The 25,385-nt window shown below is 35.5% G+C and overlaps 1 protein-coding gene across 1 annotated transcript in view; it reads right to left on the reverse strand.

Annotated features, from left to right (window-relative positions):
* The window catches only part of M1ap (meiosis 1 associated protein), a 117,758-nt gene that overhangs the window by 39,933 nt on the left and 52,440 nt on the right, over positions 1-25,385 (reverse strand). Inside the window, exons 2-3 of the mRNA XM_003468909.4 lie at positions 23,142-23,327; positions 19,292-19,448 (exon numbers count right to left, since the gene is read on the reverse strand). Of these exons, the coding sequence (XP_003468957.1) occupies positions 19,292-19,448; positions 23,142-23,327 (343 nt within the window). The remainder of the gene's footprint in view (positions 1-19,291; positions 19,449-23,141; positions 23,328-25,385) is intronic.

Raw genomic sequence — 25,385 nt, forward strand, 5'->3', positions numbered from 1 at the left:
TACCAACCAACAAACCAACAAACAAAAACCAGACTGGCTTAACCAGATTGTTCTATTTTCATAACTGAGATTGGTTTGCAATTTTGTATTCTGACATTGTTCTAGCTTTTTTAAAAATTTGTTTGTTTGTTTTTGTCTTTTTCATTTTTATCGGTACCAGGGATCGAACTCCTGACTGCCTGCTTGCAAGGCAGGTGCTTATGCCACTGAGCTAAATCCCCAGCCCCTTATTTGTTTGTTTTTTGAGATAAGGTCTCACTATGTAGTTCAGGCTGCCCTTGAACACATTATGTAGCCCAGGCTGGTCTTGAACTCACAATATTCCCTCTGCCTCAGTTTCTTTTACTATTTATTTGCTTATTTATTTATTTATTTATTTATTTATTTATTTATTTTTTGAAACAGAGTCTCACTCTGTAGCCCAGGCTAGCCTCAAACTCATTGAGATTCTCCTGCCTTCAGCCTCCCGAGTGCTGGGATTACAGGTATGTGCCACCATGCCCAGCCTCCCTCAGTTTTTTGAGTGCTGGGTTTATAAGTGTGTACCACCATGCCCAAATGGGCATATTTTAAATCTTTACTATTTGTTGATAAAATATAAAGTTACATTTTCATTTATGTCCAGTGTACTAAGAATTATGAATTCCAACATTTTCAGATATGCATATAATGTATTTTGATCATTTTAATCACTCTGTTATCTCTTCCCTTTAAAAGATATACTTTAAAAGTATATCTTTTAAAGAATGTGCCCAATTTTTAAATCTAACTTAGAACTTACATAAACTGAATCTGCAGTTATGGTCTTTTTTTCCCCATTCCTAACATAACTTCTTTTGCCTTTTTCCTCCTACTTTTTCATTCATTTCATCAGAGAATTCTGTATTAGGTCTTTTTTTTTAAAGAATGAACTTTTAAATTGCTTATTATTTTCATTGGTCTTTTCAACCAAGTAAACTGCTGAGATTTGAAGCCAGACTACTTGAATTTGAAACCCTTTTTATTAGCTGAGAAACCTTGGGAAAGTGAAATTTGATGAGAAACTATGTCTTAGTTTTTCATCCAGATAAAGATTAAGTAAGATAATATGTGGAAACTATTTGAATAGTAAATGTCCAATAAAATAGTGTGGTATTATGCTCTAGAAACAAATGTTGGAGTATGTTAAGAGACACTGGTTTTAGTTCATGTATCTTTTTCTTGAGGCTAAGAAGTTATTTAAAAACAAAATAAATAGTATTATTTTCACAATTTGTGGTTCTCTATGGGATTCTTTGACTGGCAGAATTGGCAGGATCTCCCAGATCCTAAATTTATTATGACCAAGATCTAGCATTAGTAATTTGCTCTAAGTGTAGGTTTGGTTTATATGCTAGGGGGCATATAAGGATAAAGAAAGAGTGCCAATTTCTCTGTAAGAGAAAACCTCTTTATAGTTCTATTTATTGGGCCAACTCTTGTTATGTCTCTTAAGAGTGAAAGAGCAGCTGGGGTGTGGTGGTCTACACCTGTAATCTTAGCACTGGGGAGGTGGAGGCAAGAAGATTGCTATGAATTTGAGGTCTGGGCTACGTAGTGAGTTCAAGGCCAGTTTCAACATAAACCCTGTGTCAACAAAGTGAAACAAAATAAAAGAGGAAAGAAGAACAAAATAAAGAGTAAAAAAAAAAGGCTAAGAGAACTATGGAAAAATGTATAACACTGTGCTGTTAAATAAAAATAAAAAATTACTCACATGAATTACAACTATGTAACATATACAATTGTGGACAATGGAGAAACAATGTGCAAAAATAAAAGTAGTGTAATGGAGTAGGAGATAATGAATGATTTTTAAGTCAAAAATTATTTGATGGGGAAGCTATAAAAGAACTGAAATCAGAAATAATCTCCTAAGTAAAAGAAGAAATGATAAAAATAATGAAAGAAATGCTGAACACATCTAAAGCAGACACAGTTAAAAAATTAGAGGAACAATGCAAAAAGATGGAATCCTTGAATGAACAGTATAAGAAACAAACAATGCTTGCAGAAGATTCAAAGAGATATACAGGAAATCAAAAATTCCATTGAAAGTTGTCAAAATCACCTCAATGAAAGTGAAGATAGAATCTCAGACCTTAAAGACAAGACTGCAGCCAGTGAACAGGAAAGGAAAGATCTTTTAAAAATAACAAGGAATCAAGAAATAACAATTCAACAGTTGCAAGATGATGCAAAGAAAAGCAACATAAGATTGATAGGGATAAATGAAAAAGAAAGGGACAACACAAATGATATCAAGAACGCTATTACAGATGTAATAGCTGAAAATTTCCTAACATGAGAATGGAAACTGACATATGGATTAGTGAAGTATACAGAACTCCAAATAGCCATAATCAAAGTAAAATTACACCCAGACATATAATAATCACCATCCCAGAAATGCAACATAAGAACAGAATATTAAAAACTGTTAGAGAGAAAAAACAGATCACCTATAAAGGAAAACTTATCAGAATCACAGCAGACTTCTCAACAATAAAGTCAAGAAGAGCATGGAGTGAAGTATTTCAGATTCTAAAGGAAAACAACAACCAACCCAGTGATATACCCTGCAAAACTGTCCTTTAAAACGGATGGAGAAATAAGATACTTCCATGACAAAGAACAGCTGAAGAACTTCACGATCACCAAACCAACCCTGCAAAGAATACTGAAAAACAGTCTAGATACACGTAGGAAACAACCACTAAGCAAGGCAGACAATTAAACAGAGTGGAAAGGTAAAGATGCAACAGCAGAAAGTTAACATGTCAACAGTAAACCAATATATAACAGTTATATATTCACCTCAATTCACCAATTAAAAGAAACAGACTGGCAGAATAAATCAAGAAATAATATCCAACCATATGCTGTCTACAAGGAACCTATCTAACCCAAAAGGAAACTCAAAGACTGAAAGTCAAAGGATGGAAAACAATACTTCATGCCACAGGAACCCCCCCAAAAGAAGGGGTAGCTATTCTTTTTTTTTTTTTTGCCTAAATCCGGTCTGCCGCCCCCACCCTCAAGGGTAGCTATTCTGTTTGCACACAATGTGAACTTCAAACCAAGAATGATCCGAAGAGATAAAGAAGATCACTACATACTAGCTAGGGGAAAACTTCAAGAGGAAGAGACAACAATCTTAAATATATATGCACCAAATTCCAGAGCACCCAGCTACACAAAACAAGTATCAGCAGAAATGAAAAATTAAATCAACAATAACACAATTATAACAGGAGGCCTTAACATGCCATTGACACAAAAGGATAGATCAAACAGACAGAAAATCAGCAAAGAAATAACAGAACTGAATCACACCTGTGAACAAATGGACTTGATAGACATAATCAGTGTGTTCCATCCAACAACATCAGAATATACATTCTTCTCAGCAGTACATGGGACATTCTCTAAAATAGACCATAAAGTAGCAGGACATACTTACATAAATACAAAAGAACTGAAATTATCCCATGCATGTTATCTGATCATAGAGCCATGAAACTAGAAATTAATCATAAACTGCAAAAAACCCACAAACACATGGAAATTGAATAATATACTTTTGAGCAATCAGTGGGTCACAGATGAAATTAAAGAAGAAATTAAACAATATCTATAAGCAAACGAAAATACAAATACAACTTACTGGAATCTGTGAGATGCAATGAAAGTGGTCCCCAGAGGAAAATTTATTGTGCTGAGTTCCCACATCAGGAAAACAAAATGAACACAAATAAACAACCTGATGCTACACCTCAAACATCTAGAAAAAGAAGAGCAAGTCAAACCCAAAGCCAAAAGAAGAGAGGAAATTATAAAGACCAGAGCAGAAATTAATGCAATAGACACTAAGAAAACAATCCAAAGAATCAATGAATCAAAGAGTTGGTTCTTTGGAGAATAAATAAAATTGATAATCCCCTAGCCAACCTTATTTAAAAAAGGAAATAAACCCCCGCAAATTCATGCAATAAGGAATGAAAAATGTGAAATCACTACAGACTCTGTGGAAGTACATAAAATCATTAACACCTATTTCAAAAACCTCTGCTCTCATAGGTTTGATAACACAGAAGAGATTGACAGATTCCTAGAAACATGTAAGCTACCAAAGCTGGGTCAAGGAGATGTAAAATTGCTGAATAATCCAATTTCTATTAATGAAATTGAAAATGTAATTAAGTCCTTACCAACAAAGAAGATCCCAGGCCCAGAAAGATTCACTGCGGAATTCTATAAGAAATACAAAGAAGACTTAAAGCGACACTCTTCAAACTCTTCAATGAAATCGAAAGGGAAGCAATCCGCAGCTTGAGACCATACTCATAAGTGAACTAAATCAAACTTACATGTATGAATACTGAATAGTATCCCTAGTTGTAAGAAATGATACAAATGCATAAAAGTATGTGGTAATCATGATTCCCCATTATATGGTTTTGAAGCCTTATAAAGTTTTCACTCACTAATTGGAATGGTTTTATTCTGGGCTGTTTAGATATTATTTTTTGTGATGATATGAATAGTTATTTTGAAGAAAACAAGACATCTTAATAGCTAGTGCTGATTTAGTATCATCTTGTTTTGAAGTCCCATCAAATTGTTGTTCTTCTGTCTCCATTGCTTTTATCATGTTGTATCTTATTATATATGATAGTTTAAACAATTTTTTTTATATAGGCAAAGAGAGAATATAGAAACCATTGTTCACTTTCTATTAGCTGGTTCTAAATACCCTGTAATACTCCAGGAAGCTTTAAAGGAATTCAAAGTCGAAATAATCTCCCAGGTAAAAGAAGAAATGATAAAAGAAATGAAAGAGATTCTGAATATATCTAAAGAAAACAGTTAAAAAATTGGAGGAACTAAACAAAAAGATAGAATCCCTAGATGAGCAATATAAGAAACAAACAGAATACACAATGCAGATGCACAGAGATATACAGGAAATAAAAAACTCCACTGAAAGTTGTAAAAACCGCCTCAATGAAAGTGAAGATAGAATTTCAGACCTTGAAGACAGGATTGCAGCTAGTGAACAGGAAAGGAAAGATCTTTTAAAAATAACAAGGAATCAGGAAACAACAATTCAACAACTGCAAGATGATGCAAAGAAGAATAACATAAGAATGATAGGGATTAATGAAAAAGAAGGAAACAACATAAAGGATGTCAAGAGGATATTTAGAGAAGTAATAGCTGAAAATTTCCCAAGCATGAGATCAGAAACCGACATCAGGATCAGTGAAACATATAGAACTCCAAATAGTCATAACCAAAATAAAACTACAGCCAGAGATATAATAATCACCATCCCAGAAATCCAACACAAGAATAGATTATTAAAAGCTGGCAGAGAGAAAAGACAGATCACTTATAAAGGAAAACCTATCAGAATCACAGCAGACTTCTCAGCATAAACAATAAAGTCAAGAAGAGCATGGAGTGAAGTATTCCAGATCCTAAAGCAAAATGATTTCCAACCTAGACTGATGTACCCTGCAAAACTATCATTCAAAATTGATGGTGAAATATGATACTACCATGACAAAGAACAGCTGAAGAACTTCATGAACACCAAGCCAACCCTGCAAAAAATATTGAAAGACAGTTTAGATACACAAAGGAAAAAACCACTAAGCAAAGCAGATAATTAAACAGAATAGAAAGATAAAGATGCAACAGCAGAGAGATAACATGTCAACAATAAACCAGCATTTAACAGTTATAACCATTAATGTAAATGGTCTCAATACACCAATCAAAAGAAGCAGACTAGCAGAATGGATGAAGAAACAAAATTCAACCATATGCTGTTTACAGGAAACCCATCTAACCCAGAAGGATACTCACAGACTGAAAGTCAAAGGATGGAAAACAATACTTCATGCAGCAGGAATAAAAAAAAAAAAAAAAAAAAAAAAAAAAAAAAAAAAGCAGGAGTAGCGATTCTGTTTGCAGACAACGTGAAATTTAAACCAACAATGACCATAAAGGACAAAGAAGTTCACTACATACTCGTTAGAGGAAAACTCCAAGAGGAAGAGATAACTATCTTAAATATATATGCACCAAACTCCAGAGCACCCAGTTATATAAAACAACTATTAACAGAAATGAAAACTCAAATTATCAGTAACACAATTGTAACAGCAGACCTTAACATGCCATTGACACCAAGGGACAGATCAACCAGACAGAAAATGAGTAAAGAAATAACAGAACTGAATCACACCTGCGAACAAATGGATTTGATAGACATATACAGAAGGTTCCATCCAACAAGACCAGAATACACATTCTTCTCAGCAGTACATGGATCATTCTCTAAAATAGACCATATATTAGCTCACAGAACATATTTAAACAAATGCAAAAGAGTTGAAATCATCCCTTGCATGTTATCGGATCATAGCACTCTGAAATTAGAAATTAATGATAAAAGATACTGCAAAAATCCCACAAACACATGGAAACTGAATAACACACTCTTGAGTAATCAGTGGGTCACAGAAAAAATTAAAGAAGAAATTAAACAATACCTACAAGAAAATGAAAATGCAGATACAACTTACCGGAATCTGTGGGATGCAATGAAAGCCGTCCTCAGAGGAAAATTTATTGCACTGAGTTCCCACATCAGGAAAACAGAACGAATACAAATAAATAACCTGATGCTACAGCTCAAACAGCTAGAAAAAGAAGAGCAAGTCAAGCCCAAAGCCAAAAGAAGAGAGGAAATTATAAAAATCAGAACAGAAATCAACGCAATAGAGACTAAGAAAACAATTGAAAGAATCAATGAATCAAAGAGTTGGTTCTTTGAAAGAATAAATAGAATCGATAAGCCCCTAGCCAACCTTATTAAAAAAGGGAAGAAAAAGCTCAAATTCAAGCAATAAGAAATGAAAAAGGTGAAATCACTACAGACTCTGCAGAAATACAGAAGATCATCAACACCTATTTCGAAAACCTCTACTCTCAAAGGTTTGATATTACAGAAGAAACAGATTCTTAGAAACATATGAAGTACCAAAACTAGATCAAGAGGATGTAAAACTGCTGAATAACCCAATCTCTGTTAATGAAATTGAAAATGTAATTAAGTCCTTACCTACAAAGAAGAGCCCAGGCCCAGATGGATTCACTGCAGAATTCTACAAGAAATACAAAGAAGACCTAATGCCAACACTCCTCAAACTCTTCAATGAAATTGAAAGGGAAGCAATTCTTCCTAAGTCATTCCTGGAAGCAAATATTACTCCAGTACCAAAACCTGAGAAAGACCCAACTAAAAAAGAGAACTACAGACCGATCTCCCTAATGAACACAGATGCAAAAATCCTCAATAAAATATTGGCAAATAGGATGCAGCAAATCATCAAGAGGATTACACACCATGATCATGTGAGATTCATCCCAGGAATGCAAGGATGGTTCAACATACGTAAATCAATAAATGTAATCCACCATATCAATAAAGCCAAAAGAATCACATGATCATTTCTATAGATGCAGAAAAGCCTTCAATAAGGTCCAGCATTCATTCATGATAAGAACTTTACAGAAAATTGGAATAGATGGTCTTTACCTCAATATAATAAAGGCCATTTATGACAAATCAACAGCCAGCATCATACTAAATGGCAAAAAATGAAAGCCTTTACTTTAAAATCAAGCACAAGACAAGGATGTCCTTTATCACCACTCCTATTTAATATAGTACTGAAAGTACTAGCCAGAGCAATTAGACAAGAGAGAGAAATAAAAGGGGTAAAGATAGGAAAAGAAAAGTTAAATTATCATTGTTTGCAGATGACATGATACTCTACATAGAAGACCCCCTAAACTCCATTGAATGACTCTGAGATATAATAAATAAATTCAGTAATGTAGCTGGATACAAAATCAATACTCAGAAATCAATAGCATTCCTATACACTAACAACAAAATCACAGAGAGGGAAATAAGAGAAACTGCACTCTTCACATTAGCAAGCAAAAATGAAATATTTAGGAATTACTCTTATGAAAGAAGTGAAAGACCTATACAGGGAAAATTATAATGCACTGAAAAAAGAAATTGAAGATGATATCAGAAAATGGAAAGACATCCCTTGCTCATGGATAGGAAGAACAAACATTGTGAAAATGGCCATTCTCCCAAAACTGTTGTACAGATTCAATGCAATCCCAATAAAAATACCATCAACATATCTTATAAATCTAGAGAAATCACTCCTAAAATTCATCTGGAACCAAAGAGACCTAGAATAGAAAAAGCAATTCTAAGCAGCAAAGGCAAGGCAGGAGGCATCACAATCCCTGACTTGAAGTTATACTACAAAGAAACAGTAGTAAAATCAATATGGTACTGGAATCAAAACAGAGATGAAGATCAATGGAATAGATTAGAAGATACAACCACAACTACAAACACACTCAACCACTTTATTTTTGATAAAGGAGCCAAGCAGGTTCACTGGAAGAACGACAGTCTCTTTAATAAATGGTGCTGGAAAAACTGGCTCTCCATTTGCCGCAAACTAAAGCTAGACCCAAGCCTATCACCATGTACTAAATTAAAATCTAAATGGGTCAAAGATCTGAATATTAAAACAGAAACACTAAATCTGTTGGAAGACAAATTGGGTAGAAACCTTGAAGACATAGGAGTAGGTGGAGAATTCATGAACAGGACTCAAACGACACGGGAAATACTTCCCAGAATCAATAACTGGGACCACTTCTTATTAAAAAGTTTCTGTATGTCAAAAGAAATCTCCAGCATAGTGAAAAGAAAACCCACAAGCTGGGAAAAGATTTTTAGTGAACTCTCTCTCAGACAAGGGACTCTTGTCTAAAACATATAAAGAATTAAAAAAAACTCAGACCCCCAAAATTCATAGATACAATCCAAAAATGGGCATCTGAGATGAATATGCACTTCTCAGATGAAGAAATACAAATGGCAAATAAACACATGAAAAAATGTTCATCATCATTGGTCATCAGAGAAATGTAAATTAAAATCACACTGAGATTCCATCTCACTCCTGAAAGAATGGCCAGGATCAAGAAAACCAACAACACCAAATGCTGGAGAGGCCGTGGGGAAAAAGGAACTCTCCTACACTGTTGGTAGGAGTATAGACTGGTACAACCTTTGTGGAGGTCAGTCTGGAGATTTCTCAAAAAGCTGGGATTGGAAGTCCCATTTATTCTAGCTATTCCACTTCTAGGCATATTCCCAGAAGAACTGAAAGCATCATACCACAGTGATATATGTGCACCTATGTTTATAGCAGCACAATTTGTAATCGCCAGATCTTGGAAACAACCCAAGTGTCCATCAACTGAGGAATGGATAAAAAAGTTGTATTTCTATACAATGGAGTATTACTCAGCTATAAAGAAGGATCACATTAAGATATTTATCAATAAATGGGCACAGGTTGAGACCATACTCATAAGTGAAATAAATCAATCTCGCATGTGTGAATAACGAATAGTTTCCCTAATGTAAGTAATGATTCAAATATATAAAAGTATGTGGTAATCGTGATTCCCCATTAGGTGGCCTTGAAGCCTTATAAAGTTTTCACTTATTAATTGGAATGGCTTTATTCTGGGCTTCTTGATATGGAAATATTTGAGGCTATAGTATATGAGGTTATATTCAAATATTTCAAGGAAAAAGACACTATGGTAACTACTATTAAGTCGGGTTATTTGGTGGTGAAGCACTAGGTTGCTGAAACAGTCATGGTTTGACCTGTATTGTTATGTTGTTATGTCCTCTTTTATCTCAATCTCTCCCCTATTCATTAAAAAATTATTTAGTTATTTTTATGGTATTTTTAATTAGGGAGAAAAATTTAAAAAATTAGCAGGATATATTATAGTAACTTTTTAATTTCCTATTAACTTGATTTGAAGTCCTGTAATACTCCCACAATCTTGTTTTGACTGATTAGACTCTGTTCCATTCTGTATGATAGTATCAAGTTTGAGGATATAGGCAACTACTTTGAAGGCAATAAGATTCACTAAGATGCCCATTCTGGTTTGACTATTATCTCCTTTGGACGTCCTGTAATGTTTACAATGTTTAAGTTTTATTGGTCTTGTTCTCTACTGTTTTGTTCAACTTTATAATACCTAATGAGATAGACAATTTGTTTTAAGGAAGCAAGAGGCATTATGGTAACGATTGTTGATAACCTTGTACTCTGTTTTTACATCATGTACTATGTCTATCCTTGATTTTGACTGACAGCTTTGTTTTGCCATATTTGACTTTATTCCCTTCCAAAAAAAGTAATAAGAACTAAGGAGTAATAAAACTCAAAATGTGTAAATTTTGTTGTAAAAAAGAGAGGGAAAAAGTGCTCTAAAGGATACAACTGCAAGTGTGTTTAGGGGTGTTAAATAGCTGACCATATAATGTCTTTGGTTGGATCATTGAACACAAATGTTTGCAGTCTCTCTGTTTGAATGTCCACTTTGTATGCTTTGATACTGTGACTTGAGCAACTATCTCTAAGATGATAATGTGTAATCTATTAACTGGTGATTTCTTACTGTTTTTTTTTGTAGTTCTGTATTACTTGTACCCTTATACCACTTTGTTTTGTTTTGTTTTTTTCTCTTTTTCCTATTAAATAAAATTTAAACAAACAAACCAACAACAACAACAAAAAAACTCCACTGAAAGACTCCTAGATGTAATAAATAAATTCAGTAGTGTAGCTGGATACAAAGTCAATACTCAAAAATCAATAACATTCCTATAAACTAACAACAAAATCACTGAACAAGAAATAAGAGAAGCCACACCCTTCACACTATCAACTAAAAAAATGAAATACTTAGGAATTAATCTAACAAAAGAAGTAAAAGATCTATTCATGGAAAATTATAATACCCCAAAAAATAAATCAGAAAATGGAAAGACATCCCTTGTTCATGGATAGGAAGAATAAATATTGTGAAATGGTCATTCTCTCAAAATTATTATACAGATTCAAAACAATCTCAATGAAAATGCCACTAACATACCTCATAGATCTAGAGAAATCACTCCTAAAATTCATCTGGAACCAGAAGAGACCTAGAATAGCAAAGGCAATTCTAAGCAGTAAAGGCAAGGCAGGATGCATCACACTCCTTAACTTGAAGTTACACTACAAAGCTACTGTAAAAAAATCAATATCGTACTGGAATAAAAACAGATCTGAAGACCAATGGAATAGATTAGAAGATACAACCACAACTACAAACACACTCAACCACCTTATCTTTGATAAAGGGGCCACATTCACTGGAAGAATGACAGTCTGTTTAATAAATGGTGCTGGAAAAACTGGCTCTTCAATATTCTGAAAACTAAAACTAGACCCATGCCTATCACCACGTACTAACCTAAAGTCTACTTGGATCAAAGATCTGAATATTAAAACAGAAACACTAAATCTGTTGGAAGTCAAAGTAGGTAAAGATGTTGAAGACATAGAGGTAGGTCATTAGGATGAGGTCCAACACTCATTCCTGATAAATCATGAACAAGAACCAAACCACACAGAAAATATTTTCCAGAATCAGTAAGTGGGATCACATCTTATTAAGCAGTTTCTGCATATCAAAAGAAATCTCCAGCATAGTGAAAAGAAAACTTGCAAATTTGGAAAAAATCTTAGTGAACAGTCTCTTAGACAAAGGACTTCTGTCTAGAACATATAAAGAATTAAAAAAAATCACATCCCTGAAATTCAAAGACCCAATCCAAAAATGGGCATCCAAGATGAACACACAATTCTCTGATGAAGAAATACAAATGGCAAATAAATGCATGAAAAAATGTTCATCATCATTAGTCATTAGAGAAATGCAAATTAAAGCCACACTGATATTCCATCTCACTCCTGAAAGAATGGCCAGGATCCATAAAACTACCAACAACAAATGCTGGAGAGGCTGTGGGGAAAAAGGAACTCTTCTGCACTGTTGGTGGGAGTGTAGACTGGTGCAACTACTGTGGAGGTCAATCTAGAGATTTCTCAAAAAGCTGTGATTGGAGGTCTCATTTGTTCCAGCTATTCCACTTCTAGGCATATTCCCAGAAGAACTGAAAACATCATAGCACAGTGCACCCATGTTTATAGCAGCACGATTCGTAATAGCAAGATGTTGAAAACAACCGAAGTGTCCATCAACTGAGGAATGGATAAAAAAGATGTGGCATTTTATGCAATGGAGTACTACTCAGCTATAAAGAATGATCACATTGAGATATTTATAAATAAATTGATGCAACTTGAGACCATACTATAAGCGAAATAAAGCAAACTCACATGTATAAATATCGTGTAATCTTCGTAGTATAAGAAGTGGTAAGTGTACATAAGCTTTTATGGTAATCATGATTTCCCAATACATTGCTTTGTAGCCTTATAATGTTTTCATTCATTAGTTGGAATGGTTTTGTTCTGTTTTGTTTAATTTTATTATGTGTGATGGTATGAACAGCTACTTTGAAGAAAACAAGATATTATGGCAGTCATTGCTAATTTAATATCATCTTGCTTTGAAGTTCTACCATGCCTTTGTTCTATTTCCATTGGTTCTATCATGTTGTGTCTTACTAGATTTTAATATGTGTGATAGCATAAATGAACTTTTAAAAAATTTTATTTAAAGAAAGACTAAACAAAACAGAAAATGGGTAGAAATAATACATATGTTTAGAGAAAAATTAAATGAGAAATCACTAGTTAATGTTTACATACTGTCCTTTTATAAATAGTTGTTCAAGATACAAAAGTGGAACATACAAAGTGGGAATTCAAACAGCGAGACTACAAACAGTTCTGTTCAACTATCCAACAAAAACTTAGTAATATGGTTGTCAATCCTATACACTTAAACATCCATGCAGTTATCCATATCTTCATTTATGTTAGGATTAAACAAACTAAAGCAAGCTAAAGTCATTCTGAACAAAGAATAATAGTATTCCTGGATTTCACATCATGGCACTCCATGATCAGCACTGGGTACTATAATGTCTTTTTAAAAAAATTTATTTAAAGAAAAACTAAACAAAACAGAAAATGGGTAGAAAGAATACATACTTTCAAAGAAAAAAACAGTAAGAAATCACTAGTTGATGATTACAGATTGTCCTCTTACAAATAGTTATTCAATATACTAAAGTGGAGCATATAAAGTGGGGATTCAAACAGTGAGAATGCAACCAGTTCTGTTCAACTATCCAACAAAAACTTAAAAATATGGTTATCAATACTATACACTTAAAAATACTATACACTTAAACATACATGCAGTTATCCATATCTTCAATTATGTTGAGGTTGAACAAACCCAAGCAGTGATATTAATCACTCTGAATAAAGAATAACACTATTGCTGGGTTTCACATTATGACCCTCCAGGATCAGCACTGGGTACTTTAGTGTCTCTTTTTCTTCAAAGTACCTGTTCATTTCATCATACGTCATAAGATCAGTTCGCATAAACTGTTTATAGATTCCATACATGCATGAGGCTTAACATGTATTTCTATCCTTTCTATATTAGAGGGAGAAACAAAACAAAGCAAGACAAAACACAACATATTCCTATAAACACATGAAATGAAAAAGACATACAAGACTGTTGTACAAGGAGTTCTACCATAGTTCCTGTGTTGTCTCTTGTTATCTTCAATAGAATTGGCTATATCATCAGACATAGTATAGTTGAATATATCAGTACATAACAGTATTAATAAAAACACAACTTTGTATACAATATAGAACTTCAAAAACCGGCAGTTATCAAACCAGAATGTGTATTGTAGAGTCTTGTCATCTTCAGTGTAGTTGCCTATACTCTCAGACTTGATACTATCAATCATATCAGTTTTGAATAAAATCTGTCGATACCAAACAGCAACCAAAAAAACCAGATTTAACTAAGATCAGTCTTGATAAAACAGTATAAGTCATACAAGGCTCTAGATTAAGATAATAGGAAATGAAAGATGATTACTGTGCTATATCTTGATGTTTTTGGGATAGCTGTCTATGCCCTCAAATCTAATGTAAGTGGACAACTGGGACAGAATAAAATCTATCAAAAAAAAAAAGAATAAAATCTATCTAAGCAGAGTGGTGTGAGTAATGTGGGTTTTAAATCCTGATATACTATTAACAATATCTTCTGCTATCTTTTTTAAGACTCTCCCTCCCCTTATACTTTCTCAGGGTACACTGTGTATTTTTGCGTCTCTTAAGACCCTTGGTTTTAAATTGGGGGGGGGGGCAACCTGCTATTTACCTAAGTGGTTCCAAACCTTCTCTCTCCTGGACTTGATCTCTAATTGTATTCCTTTACCTATTAAAGCCTGTCTTTCCAACCTATCCCTAAATACTGGTCTCTGTATTTACTCTCTGGTTCTCTGTCACATAGAGCATTGTTTTCTCATATATGATTTTCAGTCCATGTACTCTTTTCCATGTTAATTATATTTCCTATAAATAGCATCTCAGTGGACCCTGCCTCCTGATCTACTCCATGTGGTTCTTTTTTTAAAAATTTATTGTATCAAGGCCATCTATATTAGAGATTATAACCAACCTTCTCTGCCTCATTTCTGTTATGCTCTTTTCCCCCCCCCCCATCTGTTGTCTGCTTATCTTCTTCATTCTGTTTTCTGCTCCATTCATTGAGGCTTCTCTACCTGTTCCTGGAATCCTAGTACTTTCCCTCTCTCTAGAATGCCCTGTAGTATTCTCTGTAGAGTTGGATTGGTGGTTGCAAATTTCCCAAGTTCCTCTTTGTGTTGGAAGCATCTTGTTTCTCCATTAATTTTTAGATACAGTTCAGCAGGGTATATCAATCTGGGCTGGAGGTTATTTTCTTTCAGGGCTTAGAATATTTTGCTCCAGGTTTTTCTTGATTTGATAGCTTGTGTTGAGAAGTCTGCCATGATTCTGATGGGCATCCCTTTATAGGTTATCTGTGTCTTGTCTCTAACAGTTTTTAATACTCTTTTCTTAAATTGAATTTCTGGGCTCTTGATTATTATATGCCTGGGTGTAGCTCTGTTTTGGGTGTAGTGGCTGGAGTTCTGTATGCCTCATATATCAGAATCATTTCTTTTTCCTACGTTTGGGAAGTTTTCCTTAATTATTTCTGTGAATAGCCTTTGTAGTTCCTTTGTTTGTACCCCTGCTTCTTCATTCACATATTTAAATTTTATTTTTCTTATTAAAAAATTAAAAGAAAGGAGATCATTCACATTCTTTATTCTCAAGTTGTAGATCCTCTTGTCATCTTCTAGCCTTTGTTCTAGCTTGTTTCCTTGTTATTTTAAAAAATTTTTTCCTTTCAAAATCCCCCATTGCAAAACTGTCTTCAGTTTGAACAGTTTGAATAATCTATCCTTAGTTTCTTTCAAGCAGATATGCCATCTTTCCATAGAGCTTTTAATTTCCTGGTAACCTCTTTGAATCTGCTTCATGTATTCTATATTTTCTTTATATTCTTCATCAAATGGTTCTCTCCTTTGTTTGAATTCCTCCCTTCTTCTGTCTGTGTCGGTTGAGGGGTGTTTAGCATCTCTTTTATTAATCTTCTTATATCTTACTTTACTTGGCTAAATACTTCACTTTCAAACTCATCTGTGAGGTCCCGAAGATATTTCTTTATGTCCACTGGTGCCATGTCTGATACTGCATTTTTTTTTTTGTCTTTTTCATTTTCATTTTTATCGGTACCAGGGATCAAACTCACGACCACCTGCTTGCAAGGCAGGTGCTTATGCCGCTGAGCTAAATCCCCAGCCCCTTGATACTGCATGTTTGCTGTTCTCATTCTCCTTTGTATTTACCTGTCCTGGGTCAATGTTCTCAGGGTTGGGAACTTTTTGTTGTTTTTGTTTTCCTCTTCCCATATTTTTTGTTTCTTCCAGGGGGCCCCAGTTTCTTTCTTTGTTGGTTACAATTCTTCTGAAGCACGGTGGCTAAGTGACCCTTCCCACTGCTCTGTGCTAGTGAATTGCAGACAGGGGCAGCATATGCTGGCCCCTCCCCTTCAGGTCAGTTAAGCTGCTGAGGCCTGCACTGTATTATTATGCACTGCTTCTCCTCTGGGTCAGTCAAACTTCTGAGGCTTCACTGCATTAATGTGGTTAATGTGTGCTGCCACCATAGGGAATTGATTTTGGATAACCTATTGGGTCTCAGCCAGGTCACGTGACCCAGGCCTAGCTCACCCCACCAATCCTGTTTGGGAAGGGGACAACTGACTGAAGTCACTGCTGCCCCTTGTACTTGCCAGTCCTGCCTGGTCTCAGAATGTTGTCCTCTGGAGCCCCCCTTTCTGTGGAAGGCTCCACTCCCACCACTCGCCACAGGTTGATGCAGGCTCCCCACCAGCTCAGCTCTCTGTTTGGCTGCCAACCCCTGACCTCAGTGTTACTGCACCTCCAGTGATTCGAAGTGGTGGGACCTCAAAAGGCTTGGCAAGTTGCCCGCTGTAGTGGGAACACTGACCTTTAGCTGTTTCAATAATAGCACTGGGACTGTATGTTTGATTGGTTCTTCTTACCTTAGTTTCTTCTTGGGATGAGAGAATTCATCTCCCTCTATTCGGGGCTCCCCACGCCATATTATGTTGAGTTCTAAGTTGACTATCTCAGGGAGCCTCTGTAGCCAGCTGTTATCTATCTGCATCTTTGCCCCCCCCCGATACAAACAAATTTTTTTATGGAAAATGAGATATTATAGTAGTCATTGTTCATTTTCTGTTATTTGGTTCTGAATGTCCTGTAATACTTTCATTCTCTTGAATGGTTTTATACTGTTTTGTTATGTTTTTGTATTTTTGAATGTGAAGGTATGCTCAACTATTTCAAAGAAAGAGACATTATAGTAGCTACTGTTAATATCCAGTTGTCTTATTGTGAAGTGCTGTGTTGCTTACGTTGGTGGCATAAGCACCTGTCTGGCAAGTGTGAAGTCGTGAGTTTGATCCCTGGTAACAAAAACAACAACAAAAGCTAACTTCTACAAAGTTTCTAACCACATACTGTTATTAACACACATTATTTCACTTAATTCCTATAACTACTGAAGGAATAGGAATTAATAAACTATGCAACAGTTTAGCAAGGCTAAGTACCTTTCCCAAAATTACACAGATAGCAAGTGATATAACTGAGATTTACAGTTAGGCAACGTAGTTCTGGAGCACTCATTTTTCTGAATATGAGAGAAACTCCTTTTGCAATGTCTTGATAACAACCACAAAATGAAGGAAAAACTAAGGAAATAAAGGAACTACATGTGACAATAATGATAAACTATGAAGACTCCATGCCATGTTCCAGATATACTATATTGATTAGATTTTCATCACTGGGATCAAATACCTGACATATAATTTGAAGAAGAAAAGGTTTACTTTGGTTTGTGGTTTCAGAGGCTTCAGTCCATAGTGGACTGATTCTAAGGCAGAAATATAATGGAAGTACGTGGTATTTACCTTTCAAAAATATATCCCCAATGACCTATATCCTTCAACTGAATGATCCAATGACCCCTGAACACATGCCATTTCTGGGGATCATTTTATTTTACTTTATTTTATTTATTTATTTATACTTCTGTTTTTTTGAGGCAGGATCTCACTATGTAGTTCAGGTTGGACTTGAACTCACTATGGGGGCCACAATAGCCTCAAACTCACCTGCCTCAGCCTCCCACTTAGTCCAAGAGGAGCTACTGGCAATTTGTGAGATAATATATTATTTAGAAGCAAACAAAGAGCTACTGGCACAATCATTGACAATGAATAAGGTAAAAGGGGCCTTTCTGTATTTAAAAGCTCTGCTATAAAGACAAGCCACTGACTATTCTAAAAGAAGGCATGAAGCAGCCTCCACATGCTCTGGGCTCTGTGTGTAAAGTTCTTTCTCCATGTAGTCACTGAAGGGAGAAAAAGACATAATCTATGCCTCATCTGTGCTTGACTAAGAGAAAGAAAAAGGGTTTCCCTCTCACAGATTGGTTTGAGAAGACAATAGGGAGACTCCACTAGTACTGTATGGAATTATAATTGCCTTAGCCCAGGTTATGGTCCACTCTGTGACCTCAAAAGTGGAGATGGTACCCCAGAAAGAGAATGTAAGGGATGCTAAGCCAACCACGAAAGGCCTCCACAGGTATAAGGGGAAATCAATTCATGCAAAAAATGCTTTCTGATAATTTAGGTTGTCTGATACAGTGGGACACAGAAACAAGTAAAACAAGTGTGTAAACCCAATGTATTTAGGATTTAATGCAGGCTGAAAAGATATGAAATAGCTCGTAATTTAGGTGACTAGACAAAATTATTACACAATAAAGCAATGATAAACAGTTCTACAAGTCTATACTTAAGTGTAGAAGTATATGGTACAGACCACAAGTGATGTAGTTGTTCTAAGGAGAGGAAAATCAATACAGTAGTCATGAACCTGAATTAGGATTTAAAATGTAGGTGGGATTTGACTGAAAGAGGATAGGGGACAGAATTCAGAAAAAAGGCGAAGGAATTCAGAGAACAAGATTAGTGGAGAAATTAGGGCAGAACAACCAGTGAGGAGATGGTTTTAAGAGGAGCAGAATATGCATAGTAAATGAGTGCTCACTTTATAGGTAAGGCTGGTTACTCCTTCTTCTGCCAGAACAGTGTCAGTGCCTTGAGATGTTAGAAGCATCCACATGTGTCAAAAGTTGACAAGAACCACACCATTAGTTACCAATCATTACTTAACCATTGGGTAGGGTGAAGCAGGAGGAGGAAGGAATTTTTACTTTTATTATTTATTTTTCAGGTATTGGGAGTTAATTCACAACCTCATGCTTGCCAGGCAGGCACTGTGCTACTGAGCTAAATCCCTGGTCCAACTTATACTATCTATAAAATTTCAGTGTTTACTGCTAGAGTAAATTGTTTTTGAAATAAAGCAATCACTACAAAATTCAGTCTAATACCTAAGACATTTGTCCAAATGCAGTGAAATTTGCTGGCTTACTTTATCACTGAAGAACATAGAAAGAACATGGAAAATAATCATCTTGACTTGTAAAGACTATTTATTAAAATTATTATTATTTTCACTTAAACAAATTCTTGAAGCATGAGGGTTGTGAGTTCAAGGCTACCTTGGGCAACATAAGATTTCATCTAAAAAATATCTTACCATCAATGCCAGACTCATCAACAGGAGACGCTGATTCCGTATCTTCTACGACCTCAACAACTTGAAGCCTCCTGACTCTAAGTAGGTCTTTATCTTTCAACCCTTCCTCCAATGTCTTGACCACTTGTTTTCCAGGCTGGGATGTTAGGACAGTAATCTGAAAATAAATCCAGGGATCAATGTGCATGTTCTCCCTGATGTCCAATGAGGAACATCACAGAAGTCAGTTGTAGTGGCTTTTGCATTAGTGGGAAGAAGATTTAACTGTAAGTTACAAATAACATTTCAGTTTACTTAGCTAAAAGGCCAAGAAATGCTACATATCGAATTTTATTTGGCAGAGTATGGTGGGACAGATCATCACAGTAAACATGAGCTGACCCCAGGAAAGGACCACTGAGATATGTTCCCTCAAAGTACTATTTTTATTGTACCCTGTGCATGATAGCCATGCTTTTACTTTAAAATATTCTTAAATGGCTCTTGAGATTTCTTCTTCAACTCATGTGTTCTTTGAAAATGTGTTGTTTAGTGTATTTTTCTAGGCAGATGCAGTTAATTTCTATTTATTTAAATTCTATTAATTTTTAATTCAGTTGTTATCTGATAGCAAACATTGCATGATTTCTATTCTAAGTGTTTTATGGTCCAAAATATGGCCTACCTTCATGGATCCATGTAAGCTTGAAAAGAATGTGTATTCTCCTATTATTGAATGATGTATTCTACAGATGATGATCATATCTAGTTCATTACTGGTGTTGTTCATTGAGTCAAACTATATCCTTACTGATTCTCTTGGATATATCTTTACTGATCCTTTTGGATCTAGTCTTGTTAGAGTCAAGTTCAAGTTTCCAAATATACTGAGTGGATTCATTTATTAATCCTATATAATTTTACCTCATTTTTATGGTTTGGATCTTAAATATCCCCAAAAGGCCCCATTGAAGGCTTGGTTGTGGCCTGTGATGTCACTGGGAGGTTGTAGAAACTTTACGAGGTTGAGCCTATTTGGAGGAAGTAGGTCCCTGGAGGTATGCCCTTGAAGGAGATGTTTGTACTCCGTGTCTTCCTGTCTTTGCTTCCTGGCTACCATTAGATGAATAGCTTTCTCCTGTAACATTCAAGTAACCATGGACTGAAACCTCTGCAACTATAAGTCAAAATAAATCTCATCCTTCTTTAAGTTGCTTTTCTCAAGCATTTTGTTATAGTTACAGAAAGCTGACTACTTCCACTCTCATTAATGACACTATGTTGTTAGGAGTATACACATTAAGAATTGTTATATCATCTTGAAGAACTGACTTCTTTACCACTATGTAATATCCTTCTTTATCTCTGATACTATCTTTGCCTTGATGTCTGCTTTGTCTGACTTAGTGGAGTGACTTAATATAGTGACTTCTGCTTTCTTCTGGTTAATGTTAGTAAGGTATATTTTTCCCCATTCATTTACTTTTTTTTTTTTAAAGACAGGGTCTTGCTATGTAGTGCAGGCTGTCCTTGAACTCACTTATGCAACCCAGGCTGGCCTTTAACTCACAGTGATCCTCCTGCCTCACCCTCCCATGTATTGGGATTACAGGCATTGGTGGATTGACAACTTGACAACTAGTGGTCAGTTTGTAACATCCAGCTGAACTGAATCAGTGTGGTGCGAGATGTGGAAGGCCCACTTGAGGATTGTTGCTAACAGCATAAAAAAAGAACTGGAGGGGAAGAGGTGACAAGCTGAGGAGCTTGTCATGTTGGCTTTCCTGATATGAACTTGGCTGTTCTGATCATCAGAGAACCTTGGGACCTCTGTGTAGATGAGAGTGGCTGTGTTTTACTTTGGGGAATCTCTGGTCTTACTTTGAGCATTGCCTCCTGGCTCCAATGCATATCCCTCAATCTGGTGGCACAGATCCTTCATCCTGCTGCTATAGACTTCCTACCTTCAACCACTAACCTTTGGGCCTTCCCAGGGCAGATCCACGAAACAGACTTGCATGAGACATTGTTGCAGGCTCTAGGCCTCCACTGGACTTGAGGGGGGCCTTGTCATGGGCTCTAGGTCTTTAGCTGGATTCATGCAGCACATTGCCTGGGATCCAGGCCCTCAGATGGATTATTTGGGTCATTAGTGTGTGGACATATTTCCTTCACTCTTTTGTATTTGACTCTTTGGGTGACTATTATAAAATAATCCTATAAATTATATGTCCTATATTAAATTTTCCCTTGCAAACCCTATCTACAACAGCCACCATGCTTGGAAAGAACATTTCTGTTAGTGTTTGATTTCTATTGCCTATTATGGTGTCTATGTTATCCATTAGATTTCTTGCCAAATTGCTTTCATGTGTCTACTTTGTCTGTTAGAGCCCTTAGCATATTAATCATTGTTGTTTTAAATTGTACAGTACAGTAACACCAACATCCCTGCTACATCTAGCTCTGATGCTTGCTTTGTCTTTTCAAACAGTGTCATTGCTTTTTATTGTGAATTATAATGTTTTCTTGATAGTCAGAGATGATGTACAGGGCCAAAGAAACTGCTGTAATAGGTTCTTGGTAATGTGGTAGTAAGGTATGGGAGGAAGGGAAGCATTCGTTAGCATTATGTTACATTAAGTTACTTTATATTAAAATAAAATAATATAAAACAATTTTATAAATTATATACAATAAGTTGTATAAATAAAATAAAATAAAATTTAATATGAAATAATTTACATTTTATATTATATTAGATTTCAGTTTTTTGAGAATCCATGCCTCTGAATGGTAAATTTCTCAGCTTTTCCCCCTCCCTAATCAAAGGAAGGAACAGGAAGACTAGAGTGTGCTCCTATGTGTTGGCCCAAGTTTTGTATTTCTTGTTTTCCCATCCTAGCAGGCTAGGTTCTGTTTAACTACTTAACTACTTGCTTTTGAGGCCAGAACTTGTTAAAAAGAACCAATCGCTCTGGTGTGTTTTAAAATGGTTGCTTTTACCCTCCCTTTTTCTTAGGCATGAAGTAATTTGCCCCTCATATTTATTGGAGAGCCTAGTTATACTCCCTGAGTTCTCCAGGACTTTTTAACTTTCAGACTTGGTCATAACTAGCCTTCAGTTTTCATCAAAGTTCATATTTTCCTGCCCATGCATTGGTTCCCATGGAGATTTATGCTCCAGTATACTATGATTCTGTCCATCTGTCCCTCTAATTTTGAAGGCAATGTGACCTTACTTCTATTAGGAATCTAAACAGCATTGTTGGCTTTTTGATTGCTTAGTATTTTACTAGTAGTTAGGATGAAGTAGCAGCTTTCAAACTTCTTATATGTGAAACTAGAAGCCAGAAATCCCACACAATTATTTCTAACCCAGCTGTTTGCTGCCTGAAGTTACCAGAGGCTGAAAAGTATTCCAATTCATACTCATGTCCTCATAGAGTAGGAGTCATGACTTATTTATATGCTTAAGATTATCTCAGTCTGGCACTAGAATAGTAGCAATTTTTACAGTTGTACATTTGATAATCCAAATAAAACTTACTCAATTTGATGCCAAAATGTGATTAAGGATAGTTACAAATTCTTAAGTATATTCAGGTAAACATAAATATCTAGATGTTTGTTTATTTTGCAGATTCCAAAAATCTGAAGGTAGATGACACATTCAGATTTTACTTCAGCTTTTCCTATAATTCACTTTGAATTATATGTCTTCTGCCTGCAAGGAACTAAGAATGTGGCCTTGAAAATTACATTTGATTTATATGAAACAGAGAACAATGGGAGGATTATGAATAATGAAACACCTATATTGGCCAAAATGGGAAGATGGCTTTGAGTCCTGAAAGTCAGCATCTCTTACCTCCAGGGAAGTGTAGGGCAGAGTAGCACCTGTGCTCATGTGTCTGCTATATTGCTTGAACTGCTGGAGCCCATCCTCTACTGCCAGCTGTAGAGAAATGCTCTGTGGTCTGAAACAACCTTCTCTCTGTAACATGCGGAGCTCTGAGATGCAGGCTTGCAACCTAACAAAGTTCCCTCTCACTTGCTGCAGAAAGAAATGAATCAAAGATATAAATCTTCAGTGACTCAGATTTCAGATTGGCAATCTAATTTCACCACCCATTATGCTTCAGAGTTTCTTCTCTTCCTAAAAATCAGTTTTTTGACCAATATACAGTTGTAGATGCCTATCATGTTCTAGGCATTACAGTAACTTCTTTATACTACAGGAAGAAAAACTTGCAGCCCAAAACATTTTTACTGTGTGAATTTTCCAGAAATAGGAAAGGAAATGTTTTGAGTCATTCACTCACCAATTGGGAGGGGTAGTTGTGACTGCTTAGTTTTACTTTGGGGGATCTAAAACTGGAGACCTAGCAGCATTATTCTTGGTAAACATTATTTTTATTTTTTACTTAGTCACTGAGAGGTTCTTTATTTTAAAAAAGATGTGTTTCCAGAATGAGGATTTTGATGCAGTTGATCACTTCAGAATTAAAGTTGTCCCTAATCTGTGTTTCAGCAGCATTTCAGTATAGCAGAGATACTTGGTTTCATCTGTTATTGTTTGAGGAGTTAACATACAAAATCCAGACAAGGGACCTTTAGCTTTTCCTCATTCGTCTTCATAAAAATTTGTTTTTAGGAAGTAATCTAATGATTCTAGGTCAGGGTTACTTCTAAGGACATATGTTTTTTAACAAATGTGGTATGAAGATGTGTGACAATACTGGAGAAATTCCATGCATCAATAGCAGATGGAGAAAATGAAGAATTATATTTTAGGACAGGGAAACCTTGCTGTCCAAAGACAACACCTGACATACCTGTGATGCACATAAAATAAATGAGCATGAGCTATAATAGTACCAGGATGACTTAAGCTATAATAGTACCAAGATGACTTAAGTTTACCACTGCTTTGTTTAGTTTGAGGATTGCTTACTTTGCTTTCATGCCCCTCTCCCTGAGAATTTTTTTTTTTTTTTTTGGAGAGAGATACAAGAAACTCAACATTATTCTGACACAAAGAGAATCTGTGACTGAGATAAGGAGATAAAATTATTCAAGAAATAAATAAGAACAAATCAGACCATAAAATACAGCCTTGTAGGCTTTGAGGTTTTTTCTTTACACATCCCTTAAAGGAATCTGAAAAGCAATATACATTTTGATATGTTTTAACAACATCTAGATTTGAAAATTCTAAGTGTACGTAGTTGCTAAAGATGTACCTTCCAACATATTTTAAATATCAACATTTAAAATAAAACTAGTTATTATAGTAAGGTATATGGCTTTATAATATTATGGATTTATGATAGCACTCTTAGAAATGTAATATAATGGAATCTAAATATGGAGACTTAATACTCACATTATTCAATTTTTTTTTTTTTTTTTTTTGTCTTTTTCATTTTTATCGGTACCGGGGATCGAACTCACGACCGCCTGCTTGCAAGGCAGGTGCTTATGCCGCTGAGCTAAACCCCCAGCCCCCATATTATTCAATTTAAATACTACTGAACAAACTGCTCTCCCTCCTCTTCTTTCTTATCCTTTTCCTCTGTTTTGGTAATAAGGATTGAACCCAAGGTCTTGCTAGGCAAACACTCCATCCCTGAACTGCATCTTCAGCCCTTTTTAGTTTTATTTTGAGACAGTCTTACTAAATTGCCTGGACTGGCCTTAAATTTGTGATCCTCCTGCCTCAGCTTCCCAAATAGTTGGGATTACATTTGTGTGTTACCATGCCCAACACAAGCTGTCCTTCTCCTTCTTTCTCTTCTCTCTTTCTGTTTGTAGTACCAGAGGTTGAACCCAGGATCTTTCACATGCAAGGTAAGTGATCAAGCTTTTCTTTCTTTCTTTCTCTTCCTTCCTTCTTTCCTTCCTTCCTTCCTTCTTTCTTTCCTTCCTTCCTTTCTTTCTTTCTTTCTTTCTTTCTTTCTTTCTTTCTTTCTTTTCCCTCTCTCTCTCCCTCCCTCCCTTCCTTCTTTCTTTTTTTTTGTACCAGGGATTGAACTCGCGACCTTGTGCTTGCCAGGCTTATTGCTCACATATAATTAATCAAAACCACATATATATTTCCAATTTTGGGAAA

This window comes from Cavia porcellus, unplaced genomic scaffold (genome assembly GCF_034190915.1).
Source record: "Cavia porcellus strain 051 isolate PalLab524CR breed Dunkin Hartley unplaced genomic scaffold, mCavPor4.1 scaffold_18, whole genome shotgun sequence".
Classification (NCBI taxonomy): Eukaryota; Metazoa; Chordata; class Mammalia; order Rodentia; family Caviidae; genus Cavia; species Cavia porcellus.